General features: G+C 37.3%; 2 protein-coding genes across 5 annotated transcripts in view; both read left to right on the top strand.

The window, feature by feature from the left end:
* The window catches only part of LOC135217464 (alpha-soluble NSF attachment protein-like), a 105097-nt gene extending 102950 nt beyond the window's left edge, over positions 1-2147 (top strand). The window contains exon 6 of the mRNA XM_064253367.1: positions 540-2147. Within this exon, the coding sequence (XP_064109437.1) occupies positions 540-686 (147 nt within the window). The 3' untranslated portion in view covers positions 687-2147. The remainder of the gene's footprint in view (positions 1-539) is intronic.
* A 7417-nt stretch (positions 2148-9564) lies between these two features.
* LOC135216997 (uncharacterized) overlaps positions 9565-14373 on the top strand; it is a 21739-nt gene continuing 16930 nt past the window's right edge. Inside the window, exon 1 of one of the 4 annotated variants that reach the window (XM_064252558.1) lies at positions 9565-9871. In XM_064252558.1, the coding sequence (XP_064108628.1) occupies positions 9827-9871 (45 nt within the window). In that variant the 5' untranslated portion in view covers positions 9565-9826. The other 3 variants (XM_064252555.1, XM_064252556.1, XM_064252557.1) reach the window with 3 other exon arrangements.

The raw sequence follows: 14373 nt of genomic DNA, 5'->3' as shown, positions 1-14373 counted from the left end.
AACTTTTGAACCTTTAATATGATAACCAGAGAACAAGAATGGTTTTTGTAACAATATAGAGGGTGCCCATAAAGTCAAGTAACAATATACATGGTGTTCATAAAGTCCCAGAACCATTACAAGTATATATTGCTCAGAAACCATATAACATAGAGTAATGCAGTTTTTTGTAGAATGAAGTGCTATGGATGTAAACTTGAGGTAATGTAGAACATTACTGCATTACTCTGTTATATGGTTTCTGAGCAATAAATACTTGTAATGGTACTGGGACTTTATGGACACCATGTAAATTCAACTAAATAACAGTAATATGGAGGTAACAGGTATCGGTATCAGCTTTAAAAGTTGGTATCGGTGCATCCCTAATAAAATGTGTGATTTATATATTTTAATGATAAAATAGAGTACATAGTTTATGCTTTTATGGCTTAAAATATGTAAATAGAAACTTTGTTGACCACCATCTAGACATTTTTACTTTATCTTGTAAGTAGTATTAATCTAACCTTAGTATTTACCTTTTGATTTTGATACAGGCACTAATGAACCATCTGGAAGAACAGAATGTTGATGCTTTCACTGACACAGTCAAAGAGTATGACTCAATCTCTCGTTTGGATCAGTGGTATACAACAATGCTGCTCAGGATCAAGAAATCCATCAATGCTGACGACCTTTGTTGAGTGGCGCTTGAAGAGAGATCTAGAAAGATAAACAGTGTTAAAGGTCAGCATAATCTGGTTAAGCATAGTCATGGCCAGGTTGGGAAGATTGGTGATGACGAATGGCTCTGCCATTTGTACTTGATCCTAAAAGTGAATTATTTTTAAGTTTTGAAAGTGAAATGTGGCATGCTGCAGTTCAGTATGGTAACTTTTATTTTGCACTATTGTGATACTTAGTGGAGTTTTGAAATAAGAGAACAAGAGCAGGTGATAGATGATTATTAACGCCCATGTTCAGCTGTAGCCGTTAAGTAAAACTGCATGCAAAGAATTATCATAACCTTTCTTGAGTATCAGGGCACACTATTCACGCTGTGGAACAGCAGATTATTGATATTATCAATGAATCCTAATATATTTCCTAGAAATGAATTTTAGAGCTTTGATAAAGGCAGTAAATTGTATTTGCCATTTCTAATTTTTTAGATTACCAGAATTTTGGTTGTGCATAATTGTTGTCTATGAAGAGCTGTATTATGATACATATTACAATTTGTTAGGTTATTTACTTCATAGACTATTTTAAAAATGGTTTTGGTATTTGGAATTATTTGTCTTGAGATGACCACATGAATACAGAGCAGCCAGTCTTATGTTATACCAGTATTTGAAATTGAAAGGCCATGAGTAGCAGATTTTAATGATGAAAAGCAATTTAAACAATTTTTTGCGAGAGTATGCTCATAAGATTTTTTATCTGGAATTTTGCATGTAGATGTTGGAAAAGTGTGTTCTCATGAAAGATAACCTGGTGACTGAAATTATTTGTAGTAAGAAGCTAGTTTGTGCTCATATGATTGTTATTAACAAGGAATGTGTATTTGATAAATGGAGTTCATGCTCTTACTATAATTAGTAACTTGAAAAATATATACAGTATATAGCATCCAACTTTCTGTGCATACAGCTAGATATTCACTATATACCTAATGAATTTATTCACTGCTAGTTTAATTATTTTATTCAATTTACGAATTGAAATGGAGAGGTGTCAATAATTTGCAGCTGAATAAGGAAATGTTTTATGTATGGCATATTCTTTGCTCTTTCATTTTCTAAATTCTGTACACGCGTTCATTGGATGACGAATTCACCTATATAATTTACATAGTATACTATATGTACTGCATTTTCAAAGTTTATATATAGATAAATAATAGTTTGAGGGGTCAAGTAAGTCATTGTTGGGTATATTGTTTGTGGCAACATGCTACTATCTTGAGACATCGACTTCTTGCAATTAGGGGAAGGAAGATATGAAAGATTAATTAGTCCTATTTACCTCCTTGAAATAAGTAATGTCTAGCTCAGAATTGTAGAGGCAGTTATAGTGTCTGAATTTTTCAGCTAATTATTTATAGTAAAATGTTTATATAAATTATTTGTTCTCTGGAAAATATTTGAAACTTGCATATACAATATATGTTTGATTTTATTCCTGTAAATGGTTGTAATTTATTTTCAGACCAATAATTTTACATATATATATATTGATATATATATATATATATTATTATATATTATATATATATATATATTATATATTTATTTTATATATATATATTATTATATATATATATATATTTATATATATGTATTATATATACACACACAGTTATATATACAGGCAGTCCCTGGTTATCGGCAATCCAGTTTTATGGGGCTTGTCTAGTGCTGAAAATAGCAGACTTCTGGTTATTAGCACCAATACATTACCTAACAGGTGCCACAAATTGCTGGTTTTTGCTTATAAGGCCATTGGAACAGAACACCCCCCCCCACCCCAATTACTGGGGACTGCCTATATATACATGCATGTTTGCTATGTACTTTCTAAATTGTATAGGAAATTCTATTTTCAAAATATTTTCTATTTAATTTAGGTATGGTAAATTTCACCACATTCCTATAAAATTTGCAATCACCAAGTTGAAGTGTTTCTTGAAAGTAAGGATTTTAAAGAGCTCTCGTGCGAAAGAATAAGGTGTTTTATAATTTACCAATAATTTCTTATGCTGTTAATCAAGATCTAAAGAAGTTTAGACAGCAAAGTACTTTCCTTGTGTGTTAGGCATATAGATGAAGTAGGGTCATTATCTGTTTTTATTCTAATAGGAATTTGTATTAAGGACATTCTTACAATAGCACTTAGAAATTATCTAATTGTAATTCAGATTGGGAAATATATTTTGTATGGTACAAAAACCTTTCTCTTGGAATAATTTGTGTTTGTAGAGATATATAATTGAAGCTTTCAGACTTTGAGGCTCTTTGTCAGTTGAAGTGTAAGCATATTTCTGTTGAATGTTAACCTGTGCATGCTTGTTATAAGATTTTTTATTAAATTAATATACTATCTATTATTTTGCTATTCCCTTTTTATTTCTTAATTTTGTATTTTTCACAGAAATACAATCATAGTATTTAGGTGTATTGTGAAATCTTCCAATCTCCTCTTAAGCATTGTATTAACTAGTTTTGCATCATAGATGATAGTCCATTGATCATTGTCACTATAGCTGGAACTGCACACTAATCTTATTTATTTTGATAGTAGACTAATGAGAGCTGTGTGCGTTTGAATGATTTTTCTCTGTAATATGTAATAAGATTTGTCACTTTTCAGAACGAAAAATTGATTAAGTTCCTGATCTCTATCATTAGTTGCAATTTTATATGGTGTATAAAGTTAGAAGGAGATTTGTGTGTATCCTATCCAACTTTTTGCTGAGCCTCTGAAGTTTCAGTAAAACTTGAGATTTTTCTTTGGTTTGATTTATGTAATAAGACTTGGGTTTTTAGTGGTGTAATAAGTTTCTGAAATTACACTACAGGTGTGATATATTGGTATTTTCATGCCATCTTCAAAAAATTTTAAAAGCCATATGCTGTACACTTCAGCTTTTTAAGGTGGAAAGGAAAAGTTTATATCTAATGTAAAATATCTATTCATAGATATAAGATACATACAGTACATTCATCAGAATCCTTATTTAATACACTAGTTTGGTGTATTGTTGCCTTTCATAGAATTTCCTAACAGTATTACCATTATCATATCGTTTCAGATTTGAATATATGGTCTAAGAACAGGGATCAAAGGTAGTTGTGCAAAAGTCAATACTGTTAGAAATTGGCACGGAACTCAGTCTTTAGACAATAGGATAGTGGTAGAATCTCCACTGTAGTTCAGTGCATACGCATCTGATTTGCTGCTTTTATATATTTGAGTCTTGTTCAGTCAGAAAATGTTACCAGATCCAGTTTTATACGTATTACAGTATTTCAATTAAGGGGAATAGGAATAGTTCTACTTTTGTTTGTACTTTTAAAGATAGTTTTGCAAGAAGCAAAAGTACATATTATTTTACATATCAAGATTTGTATCGGAAGAAATTTGCATGCTCTGTAATGAACATAGTTTATTTTCGGATACTAAATATTATGTTCATATGAGCTGTTTTGCCGCCATGGTTTTTATATAGTCAAGTGTGTATCTATTTAGAATGAATATTGAATGGAAAACTCCCATTTGATCAAGGCATGAATAACAATAAAAAATTTTAACATGTTACTTTTGGGAAATGTAAATTGTATTACATGATCATTAATTTTACATTTGAATTGAAGGAAATTGTTATCAAACACTTAGTAGTAGCCTGCATGTTAGCTGCAGATGAATGGTTTTCAGCTATGCAATAACAATACAGCTCTTCTGTAGTATGTAGACTTGGTTGTGGATTTAAGTGCTCAAAGTCAAGTTTGGACATGGAATTGGAATTTTAAACAAAAATATTTGCTCACATCAACTGTTGAATTTAACAATAAAAGAAGGTATGTATTTGTTATCTTTTGGACAGGTTTACATAAATCATAAGAGCTCTATTTGGAATATAACTTAATTATTGCATAATCATAATTGTGAGAAACCCATACTTGCAGGTAAATAGAATGGATATCAGGTGGAGCACTGAGAGTTTAAAAAGTCCATCTAGGTGACATATAGGTATGTATGAAACTGTTTTAGTGGGGCTGTTCTTTATTTTCATGTTTCTTGTTGTGGCAATAATTAATGCTATAATTCCATTGTATTTGTGCTTACGTTTTGTAAATATATCTACCCTGCTCAGCGCTATTATAATCTAAATACGATCCATTCACTCAAACTTCAAATAAACTGTTTTATTTCTTCCAGTTATTTACACCAGACATATTTCAGGATGAAGACTAAAATAACATTTTCAGATATACAGTGGTGTTAGCATTATGATTACATTTCTTCTCAGAATGTAAGGAGGTATGTTGACATGGCCAAGTGAGGCCAAAGATTTGTGCTGATGTATTATTAATTTGGTAGTTTAACAAGACTACTCAACTGTCATAGGGCTTTCCAGAGTTTCATCATATTTAGTAAATTGTAACACACCAAATTTATTGTTGTTTTCTGGGATATGTTTGTTCTGGCTATCCATCTAATTTTGAAGGGCTCCTCATGCTGCAACGGACACTGAAGGCATTCTGTCTTACTTTCCACCCTCTCCTAACTATTATTTCTTACTATAACTGAATTACTTTGAAGGTAATCATTAATGGACAACTTACAAGTATCCCGAACCCGGTAAGTAAATAAATATGATGTTTTGATAATAAAACAAGGTTTTAATTATACTTACCAAGTAATTACATGATCAGCTATGTAATTACTGGGCAAGTTGCATAATTAAAAATGATGTTTTTGTAATAAAACAAGGTTTCAGTTATACTTACCCAGTAATTACATAGTTGATCATGTAATTACTGAGTAAGTTGCATAATTAAAAGCAAAAGTTCTGGGATAAAAGAATGGATAACATTCTAGAACTACTTTAAGGTAATCATTTACCCTTGGCTTGAGAATAGCCTATGTCTGGTAACAATCATAAGTGCAAAAGGATTGTTGTAAGTTAACCATTTACTGGTGTCTTGCTAATAGCTTATGGCCAGTAAAAAATTCCAAAAACGAAAGTTTGGCCAAAAGGAATGACGTAACATCAAGATAACGTAAGGCAATTCTTAACTGACGACTTACATTTTAAGCCCAGTAAGTAAAAGATGTATGGAAATGTATTTGATCTTCTTGAATAATGATCCATTCTAAGGCCATTATTATTTCCAGAGACTGCAAGTATCTGCCTCAATACTAATCTGAACAAAATAAACAAAAGACAAGACTCATCCTGCTTGAAGGCTATGAATGTGTTCTGGTGGTTGTAACACTAATGAAATCCGGTGATACAACCAGAAAATAACAAGCCACTGTGAGCACTCGATGTTTTGTTGAGTGCGGCAGAAAACAGAATGAGATGATTAGCCAAGTCATTCCTAGTGTTACCATAGGGGGACGGCACTGTATACCTACACTGAACCATCGAAGTGCTACCCCTGGAATTTGAATTTAGGCTGGCGTCGAGTAGAAACTCTTACCAGATAATTACTGGGTAAGTCACATATACAAAATGTATAAATATACTTAACATGTAATTACTTAGCTTACGATTAGCCTTGCACAGCATCCTAAATTTTAAAAATTTGTACAAGTGCCTGTTGCAATGCAGGGGTCTCACCCACCTCAAAGGAAGCTCATGAGCGACAGAAACCAACGGGGTTAGTCTTATTTATTGCCATCAAGTCTATGAAAATTAGAGGGGAGGAGGGCAGGCTCTGATTTAGTAATTACTTGGTATCTTTCTTTATAAAATAATTTATAAAAATATTTCTATATTAGTAACTTATCAAGTAGTAGTTACTTAGCTGAATCCCACATTGCTGGGGGTGGGGGATGAATGGACTAAACTAACTCGATGCATTAAAGGAATGTTGTTATTGAATTAAAGGAATGGCTAACACTGGCTCAGTGTTTGTTGCTTGCTTACCTGGTAAGAGTTACAGCAGGAGATGCTGCCTCTGGTGGTGCTCATCTCAACCTGTAGTGGCGTGGCAGAGAGCCGGGAATCACCTCTACGTCAGTGGAAGTCTTGCTACGGGATATGCATAACCGCTGACAAGACTTAATATAAAATATTCATGCCCTTGCCCTGGGCTAAGTACCTTAACAACAAGACCAAAGAGTAAACCTTTCACCATTACACAATTTCAGAATAAAGACACTAACCCACCAACGAACTGCTGGGTCCTCCAGGTAGCAGGTTACCCCCCAGGCTCTCCATAACTCGACTTCCTTAACACAAGGAAAAGGGATGGGAGAGAGATTGTCTCTCTCCTATGCTTCCTCACCCAATACCATGCCAGCCACTGCCAACAGGCTAAGGGTACTGCAATTTTCTAATACTATTTTCTATTTCTTTCAAATATTGTGTCGCTCTCACTTTAAGCAATGGAAATGATTCCTCCTTTATCTGGGAACAAACTTCTGATATTAGGTCTCTAAAAAGAGCGAGAGGCCGTTCTTGGAAAACAGATGGGAAGGACTCTCAACAGAACACCAGAGGCTACTTGAGGATCCTCTGATCTCCGTTCTATCCAGTGCTCTGACATGGCAGAGAGCTCTTTTCTTCTTCATCCGAGCCCAGGATACCTAATGAGTTCCTTATAAGTTCCTTATACGAAAAGAGCGAGGCCATTGCTTATAAGGATCCTCGTTCTTGGCTAGGAAGCCCATTGTGAAGAGCAGACAGCGTCGCCTTGGGAGAATCTGACACTTCTACCAATAGTGTAAAGCATCCTTGAGAGGTGGACCTGAGGGTCTCAAAGGGAGGGCCCACAAACCACTTACATCCAGTTTCCAGGAAACCACTGTCGACTTACGCTTGCAATTATCGAAAGATTTCAGTACTTCTTGAAGATCTTGATTTGCAGAAATCTAGATTGCCATACTTAAACACAGAGGAAAGCATGGCCCGATAACCTTTAATCGTAGAAGATGAAAGGTTCTGAGAGGCCCTTAAGTAGAGGAGAAAATCAACGACTTGGGCTATAGGTGTCTCAGAAGATGAGATGTGATGCCTGAAGCACCATCTACAGAAGACTGCCCACTTTGACCAGTAGACATTGCTAGTAGACTGGCGTCTGCACCTTGCAATAGCCTTCACATCTGCTCTCGAAAATCCCTTCGCTGTGACGAGTTTCCTGACAGTCTGAAGCCTGTCAGAGCGAGCATGGTACCTTCTGAAGTGCAGTTGTCTATATACCAGAGATGAAGAAGGTCCGGGAACCATTCCTTTGTGGGGCCAGAACAGAGCTACAAGAGTCATTGAGACGTTGCTGTGGGGCACAAACTTATTCAGGACTTCCCTGACCAAGCTGAAGGGAGGGAATATGTAAAGGTCCAGGCCAGACCAATCGTTCAGCAGTGTGACCGTTACCCACGTTCGAGGATCCGTGGCTGGAGAGCAGAGGAGAGGAAGGCAGTTGTTCCTTGATGTTGCAAATAAGTCTATGAGGAGTCTACCCCACAATCTCCACAGGTTGGAGCAAATCCTGTCATCCAGAGTTCATTCAGTAGGGAGAACTTGCCAACACCGGCTCAACTCATTCGCCTAGGACATTTAATTTCCCTTGAATGAAATGAAACAGATGACGAGTGTTACTTGATTATGATGAGCCCACAGGAGTAGCGCTCTTGCCGCCTGACAGAGTGAAAAGGAGTGCATGGCCCACCTGCTTCTTGCTGTCTGACAGAATCTCTACTAGTAGAGGCCCTACTTTCAGCGTGAGCGCCAGTCTTTCTTATCCTATTCTTCACCAACTTATTCAGGTGCGGCTCAAGAAGCTTCCACCTATTCTCATCCCAGTCCTTACACTTACTGCAAGTAAGATCTCTCGTACAAACCTGGCCCCTACACTTATTGCACATGATCTGTGCATCATAGCTCATCTTGGTAAATTTAGTCCTGCAGCATTCACTACAATAGCGAAGACTGGAAGCACTGGAATCTGATATACTGACTAACTAAAGCAAAGAAAGAAGCTAAAGTTGCAAATCAAACCAAACAGAAGGTAACAGTTGAAAACCAAAGAGGGTAGGTCACCAACCTCAGCAAACCGGTGAACATGAATTCAGAAGCACACTGTGTTGTCAATTGTGTGCTATAAATAAAAATGATGCCGATGGCTTCTGTCGCTCGCTAGCTCCTTTTGTGGTGGGCGGGGCCTGTCATCCCGCTTTGCAAGTCAATTGTTCGTGAATTTTTTCATTTAGGATGCTGTGCAAGGCATAATCATTAGCCAAGTAATTACTTAATAAGTTACTTATATAAAAACACACTTTCTTGATGTGACATTTCTGCTTACATGCAAAACACACCACAATCTTAAAAGGATAGCTCCTTTCCCAATGCAACTTATCACAAACTGTACAGGGAGTCTTAAGAATATTAGGTCAAACACTAGGATTAGAATTAGAAGGTTTAGGTAGTTAGCAGGTTTAGCACAAGCAGTATAATGTTTCTTAGCATTAGACATAAAACTCTTTTTAGGATACACTGAGGACTGTGGTACATGGAGTACCAGACCACTTGCCATTGCTTGCACGTCATTCAACGCAACTTCCCTAGCTGTGGCCATGCTAACGACCTACTCAAAGGTAAGTCAGGCTTAGCTGAACCTTATCACTGGCAAGACCCATTACAAACCTTTTGCGTAACATCTCGGACAGCGTTGTCCCAAACTCAGAAGTATGGGCCATTGCCTTTAGTGCCGTAACAAAATCATTAACAGGCTCTCCTGACTTCTGAGCACAAGAATAGAACTTAAAAACGCTCATTGAGATGTGAAACAGTTTAGGTTTAGTGATTAAGCAGAGTTGCAATCATCTGCTCATAGGTGCTCTCTTCAGGTGTCTGGAGAGAAGTGAAGATTACAGCAACTTTTTGAGCATCTTTCATTTCATTAGCTATGAATACATTTTCAACCCTACTACAACAGTATGGAGGAATAAGATGGTAATTGAGTGGCTGGTTGTTGCCAAGTTAGGTTGTTTGTGTTCAAGAGAATGGATAGTTAACAAGCAAATTTCTTGTTCGGCGAGCGATTGTTGTGTCTTTTGGGTCAGTCGTGGGTTCAGTCTGTATTTTTGAGTCAGTCTGAGATCAGAGCTTGTGATGGTCAGATATAGTCGGCAGCAGTCTTGGAAGAGTTTCTTGATGGTCAGTTGTACTGTGTTATTGATTTGTTGTTTTGTTATTGTAGTGCTTGTGTTGAAGTTGTTGTGCTTGTATAATTGGAAGGTTGTTGAGCTAGTGAGTTTCTGTTGTGTTGTATGTGAGTTGTAGGGTGGGTTGTTGTTGGTGAGCTATTGTGATTTCTTGATGTCTGTGGGTGGTTGTATATAAACTTGTAGTGTTGTTGTTTTGATGTTAGTCTGTGCAGTGATTTGTTGTGTTGAGTTATTGTATGGTTATAGTACCCGGTTGTTTGTTTTGTGTTGTGATCCTCGGCAGTTGTTGCGTCTTGACGACCTTATCCAGCGGCCAGCACAGCTTCTCGCCCTGAAGTCAGTCATTGATGGTGAGTACGAGAGTGAGAATTTTGTGTCTGTAGGTGAACCAATTGTCCTGTCGCATCAACATAACATTAAGGGGAAAGTGTGGCTGTGGGAACTTTTGAGAGCCGGTAAGGTTAACGTAACTGTGGGGAGATTTGCTATTTTCTTTTTTATTTAGCTTTGATTACGCCGCAGAACAGGGACTGCTAGAGTGCCAGAGACGGGACGGTTGGTGCATCGTGTGTATGAGTGGTAGGAAAAGTCAGGATAGATGGATTGAGTGAGGTAGAGAGGTAGAAGGGGGAGCCGAGGTTGGTGAGGGAAGTTTGGAAAGCAATGGAAGTGGAGAATGACAAGCTTAGGATTGAGAATGAGGAACTGAAGAACGAGTTAGAGGAGATGAGAGGAATGCTAAGGAGTGCGAAAGTGGAAATGAAAGAAGTGAAAGGGCCAGAAGTGTGAATGACTGAAAAAGTGGATAAGAAGCTGGAGTTGTTGATGACTAATGTTCAAGAAATAATTAAGGGGTTTCTTAGAGAGGGAGCTGACGGAGGTAAGTCTCCTGGGTCTTGAGACGGGCCAGGAGCAATTCAGAAAGTGAAAGAACAAGTGGATGAAAGTGAGTGAGGAAAGCGATATGGTTGTGGTAAATGAGGAGAAGAAAGAGAAGGTACAGAAAATGGATAGATCAGAGCAGAAGGGTAAAAAGGGAGTTGGGAATAAAGATAGAGCTAAAGGAAAAAAGATTAGTAAGGATGGTGGGCAAGATAAGAATGGAAGATGAGAAGAGAATTGAGAGTAAGGAACAGCGTGAGAGTGAGTTAGATAGCGATGAATTGCAACAGGTAAGTAGAAAGAAAAAACGGCACGAAAAGTGTAATCAAGAGTATGGATGTCAGTATGGAAGTTGGTTCGTTATATTTGGAAGAGGTTAAGGGGGGTCAAGATGGAAGCAGTGAGAGTGAGTGATAAGTACGAAAGGCTGTGTATATGAGAGAGGTACCACGGTGTGCATGATACGAGGAATATGACAGTAGGAATATAGGGGATGAACAAGAGAGTGGGGCTTAGGGAACTAGGAGAATTCTTGACTAGGTATTTGCTGAATATGTATGGAATAATGAAGAATATTGGAGATGTACCGTACGAAAGTGTTAAAACTAGGATTGCAGAACAGGCTAGAAGGGTAAAAAGTAGTGCTGGGTATAGGAGGTGGAATGGTTTTGAGGAGGCAAGGGATAAATGGGTGTAAGGAGTTAGTGAGGCAGTTGTTAGCGACTGTGCCTGAGAATGTATATGAAATCATAAATTTTAAGCGTAAGGAGAAAATGCAATGGAACAATGAAAGGTTAATGTGGAACGACATTTTAGAAATAGTAGAGGATTATCAGTTAGATAGGTGCATGAAAGAGAGTAGAAGTGTTAGCGTTAGGACTGAAGTAGCTGAGGGTATACCGGAGTGTAAGAGATATAGGGAGGCAGTTTTAGAAGGGCAGATGCAAATGGCAGAGTGAGCGCTTGATAGGAGCATTAGAGCAAGTAATGTAAAATTGGGACCAGAGCTGGAAGGTGTAGACGAGGTAGTGAATGAGATTTGGGAGGGAAGTAGTGAGGTAGATGATGGGAATCTGAATGAAAGTGGTTTGGAGGAAGTGACTGGCAATGTAATTGAGAGATTGTATGAGGGTCCTCAAACGAGATCCAGGGGCCTAAATCTGGGCATCCTTGGTGTTGTGAAAGACGATTTGGTCTGGATGTTGCGAGTGTTAAGGAGATGTTGTCAAATGTAATGGGGGAGGTAAAACGGAGGAATAAGATAGTAATTTAAATTTGACAACATATTCGAGGGTTGAGAGAGAGAGAGAGAGAGGGGGGCTCGTTAGGTTGTTTGTATGAATGGATAGTTAACAAGCGAATTGCTCGTTCGGCGAGCGGTTGTTGTATGTTGGGTCGGTTGTGGGTTCAGCCTGTATTTTTGAGTCGGTCTGAGATCAGAGCTTGGGATGGCCAGATATAGTTAGCAGCCGTCTTGGAAGAATTTCTTGATGGTCAGTTGTATTGCATATTATTGATTTGTTGTTTGATTTGTTATTGTAGTGCTTGTGTTGAAGTTGTTGTACTTGTATAGTTGGAAGGTTGTTGAGCTTGTGAGTTTCTGTTGTTGGGTAGGTGTTGTTGGTGAGCTGTAGTTATTTCTTGATGCTGTTTGTGAGTGGTTGTACATGGACTTCTAGTGTTGTTTTGATATTGATGGTGTTCCTGTGCAGTGATTTGTTGTGTTGTCGAGTTATTGTGGTTGTAGTACCCGGTTGTTTATTTTGTGTTGTGATTCTCGGCGGTGGCTGTGTCTTGACGACCTTATCCAGCGGACAGCATAGCTTCTCGCCCTGAAGTCAGTCATTGATGGTGAGAACGAGAGCATGAGAATTTTGTTTGTGTCTGTAGGTGAACCACTTGTCCTGTCACATGAACGTAACGTTAAGGGGGAAAATGTGGCTGTGGGAAATTTTGAGAGCCGGCAAGATTAACATAACTGTGGGGAGATTTGCTAGTTTTTTGTTTAGCTTTGATTCCACCACACTAGGAGTCTGTAAATCTATGGGAAAGGGGTGCATGGGCTTATGAAAAAGTAATTACCTACTATGAGATTCAGGGCCTCTGTAACACGGGTTTTTCGCAATAACTTTTTATCTATGCATTTCATAAATATAACGCTTATTCAAAATACACATTATATCTACACATAAATTTTGACTGTATTCTGCATTACGTAAGTTGAATAAATTTGGTACTCATAATGTAAAAGTGACTTTTTTTTGAAGACGGGCCAACTTAATCAGATAAAAGGTTTCGAACGCACTCGTTACGTAACTTATGACCAGGATCCATACAGAGCATTTCTTCCCTCTTTCTCGATGGATGATTGGCTATACGTAACGAAGGCTAGACCTCTGGCAACAATGACATAAAAATGTAAATACAAGCAAAGCAGTACTACTCCTTTATGAACTCTGAAACCTCTCCACTGATAATTGTCATAATGAACAAACCAACAAAATATGTTAATAAATACAAAAACACTTCGGTTATTAGTCTAACTTCAAAATAAGTTTCCAAAGAAATTACAGTCTACTTTATAGGTCACAATCAGATTGACAAGATGTAGGGAATAGTTAGTAATTTTCAAAAACATAGTAGACAAGCTTGATTTGATAACTGCTATATCCAATGTCAAGCAATTTTTATTTATTGGCTATCTACCTATTTACTAAAAAAAAAAAAAAAAAAAAAAAAAAAAAAAAAAAAAAAAAAAAAAAATAGCCGTTACTGCATTTTGGCTTTGAACCTTCACCAATAATTATCGTCAGAATGATGACTCCATGAGGCTCCACCCACTTTGGCATCGTTATAATTCAGGATAACACTGAAGGCTACCATGGGCTTTGTTGGATTAGAAAATTTAACTTCTGGCTATAAAAACTCATTTCTCGATTAGTTGCAAGAAGTGCTAAATGATCCTCAAGGATTTCAGCAGTTGGCCTAAACGTTTAATTCATGTATATTACTGCTATTACTACAGGAGTATTACCACTCTAGCACAGATACCCCACCCACATCTATGTATCGTTCCGCCATTCATAAAGTCTGTCATGGCCCCGGGCTTTCTCTTGACTGTAAGAAGTTGCAAGTCGTAAGACACTGCAGTTTTGCAACCACGAGGAAAATTCCAAATCCTGTTAGCCATTATTGACTGCTATGGGTTTCAGAGCCGATGGAATAAGGCAAATGAGTTTGTCTGGTGGATGGGCGGGGCAACATTTTGTCAAATGTTGTTTACCTTGCTTACGTAATGAATGTTTTTCGACTCTTGGCTTGTAATCATTGGCCATGGCATCGGCTGGATAATTTTTACTCTATAAAAATTAAAACTATCAGGTTTAGGTCATTGATAATGCTGCCAAAATTTGTGTGGTTGTAAAATATACATGTAAACTTTCAGCTACGTCCGATGCTTTGATAAGGAGCAAAGTCCAAAAAACCGTGTTACAGAGGCCCTGAATCTCGTAGTAGGGTTATGGAGAATAGTTTATGAAATTCTTAGATACTAATCATTAAGAGAGGAAATGCTTACTAGTCCCAAAAAAGTAACTTTAAAATTCTAAA

This window comes from Macrobrachium nipponense, chromosome 7 (genome assembly GCF_015104395.2).
Source record: "Macrobrachium nipponense isolate FS-2020 chromosome 7, ASM1510439v2, whole genome shotgun sequence".
Classification (NCBI taxonomy): Eukaryota; Metazoa; Arthropoda; class Malacostraca; order Decapoda; family Palaemonidae; genus Macrobrachium; species Macrobrachium nipponense.
Note: the sequence above shows the minus strand (reverse complement) of the source record. Positions and strands in the feature narration are given on the sequence as shown.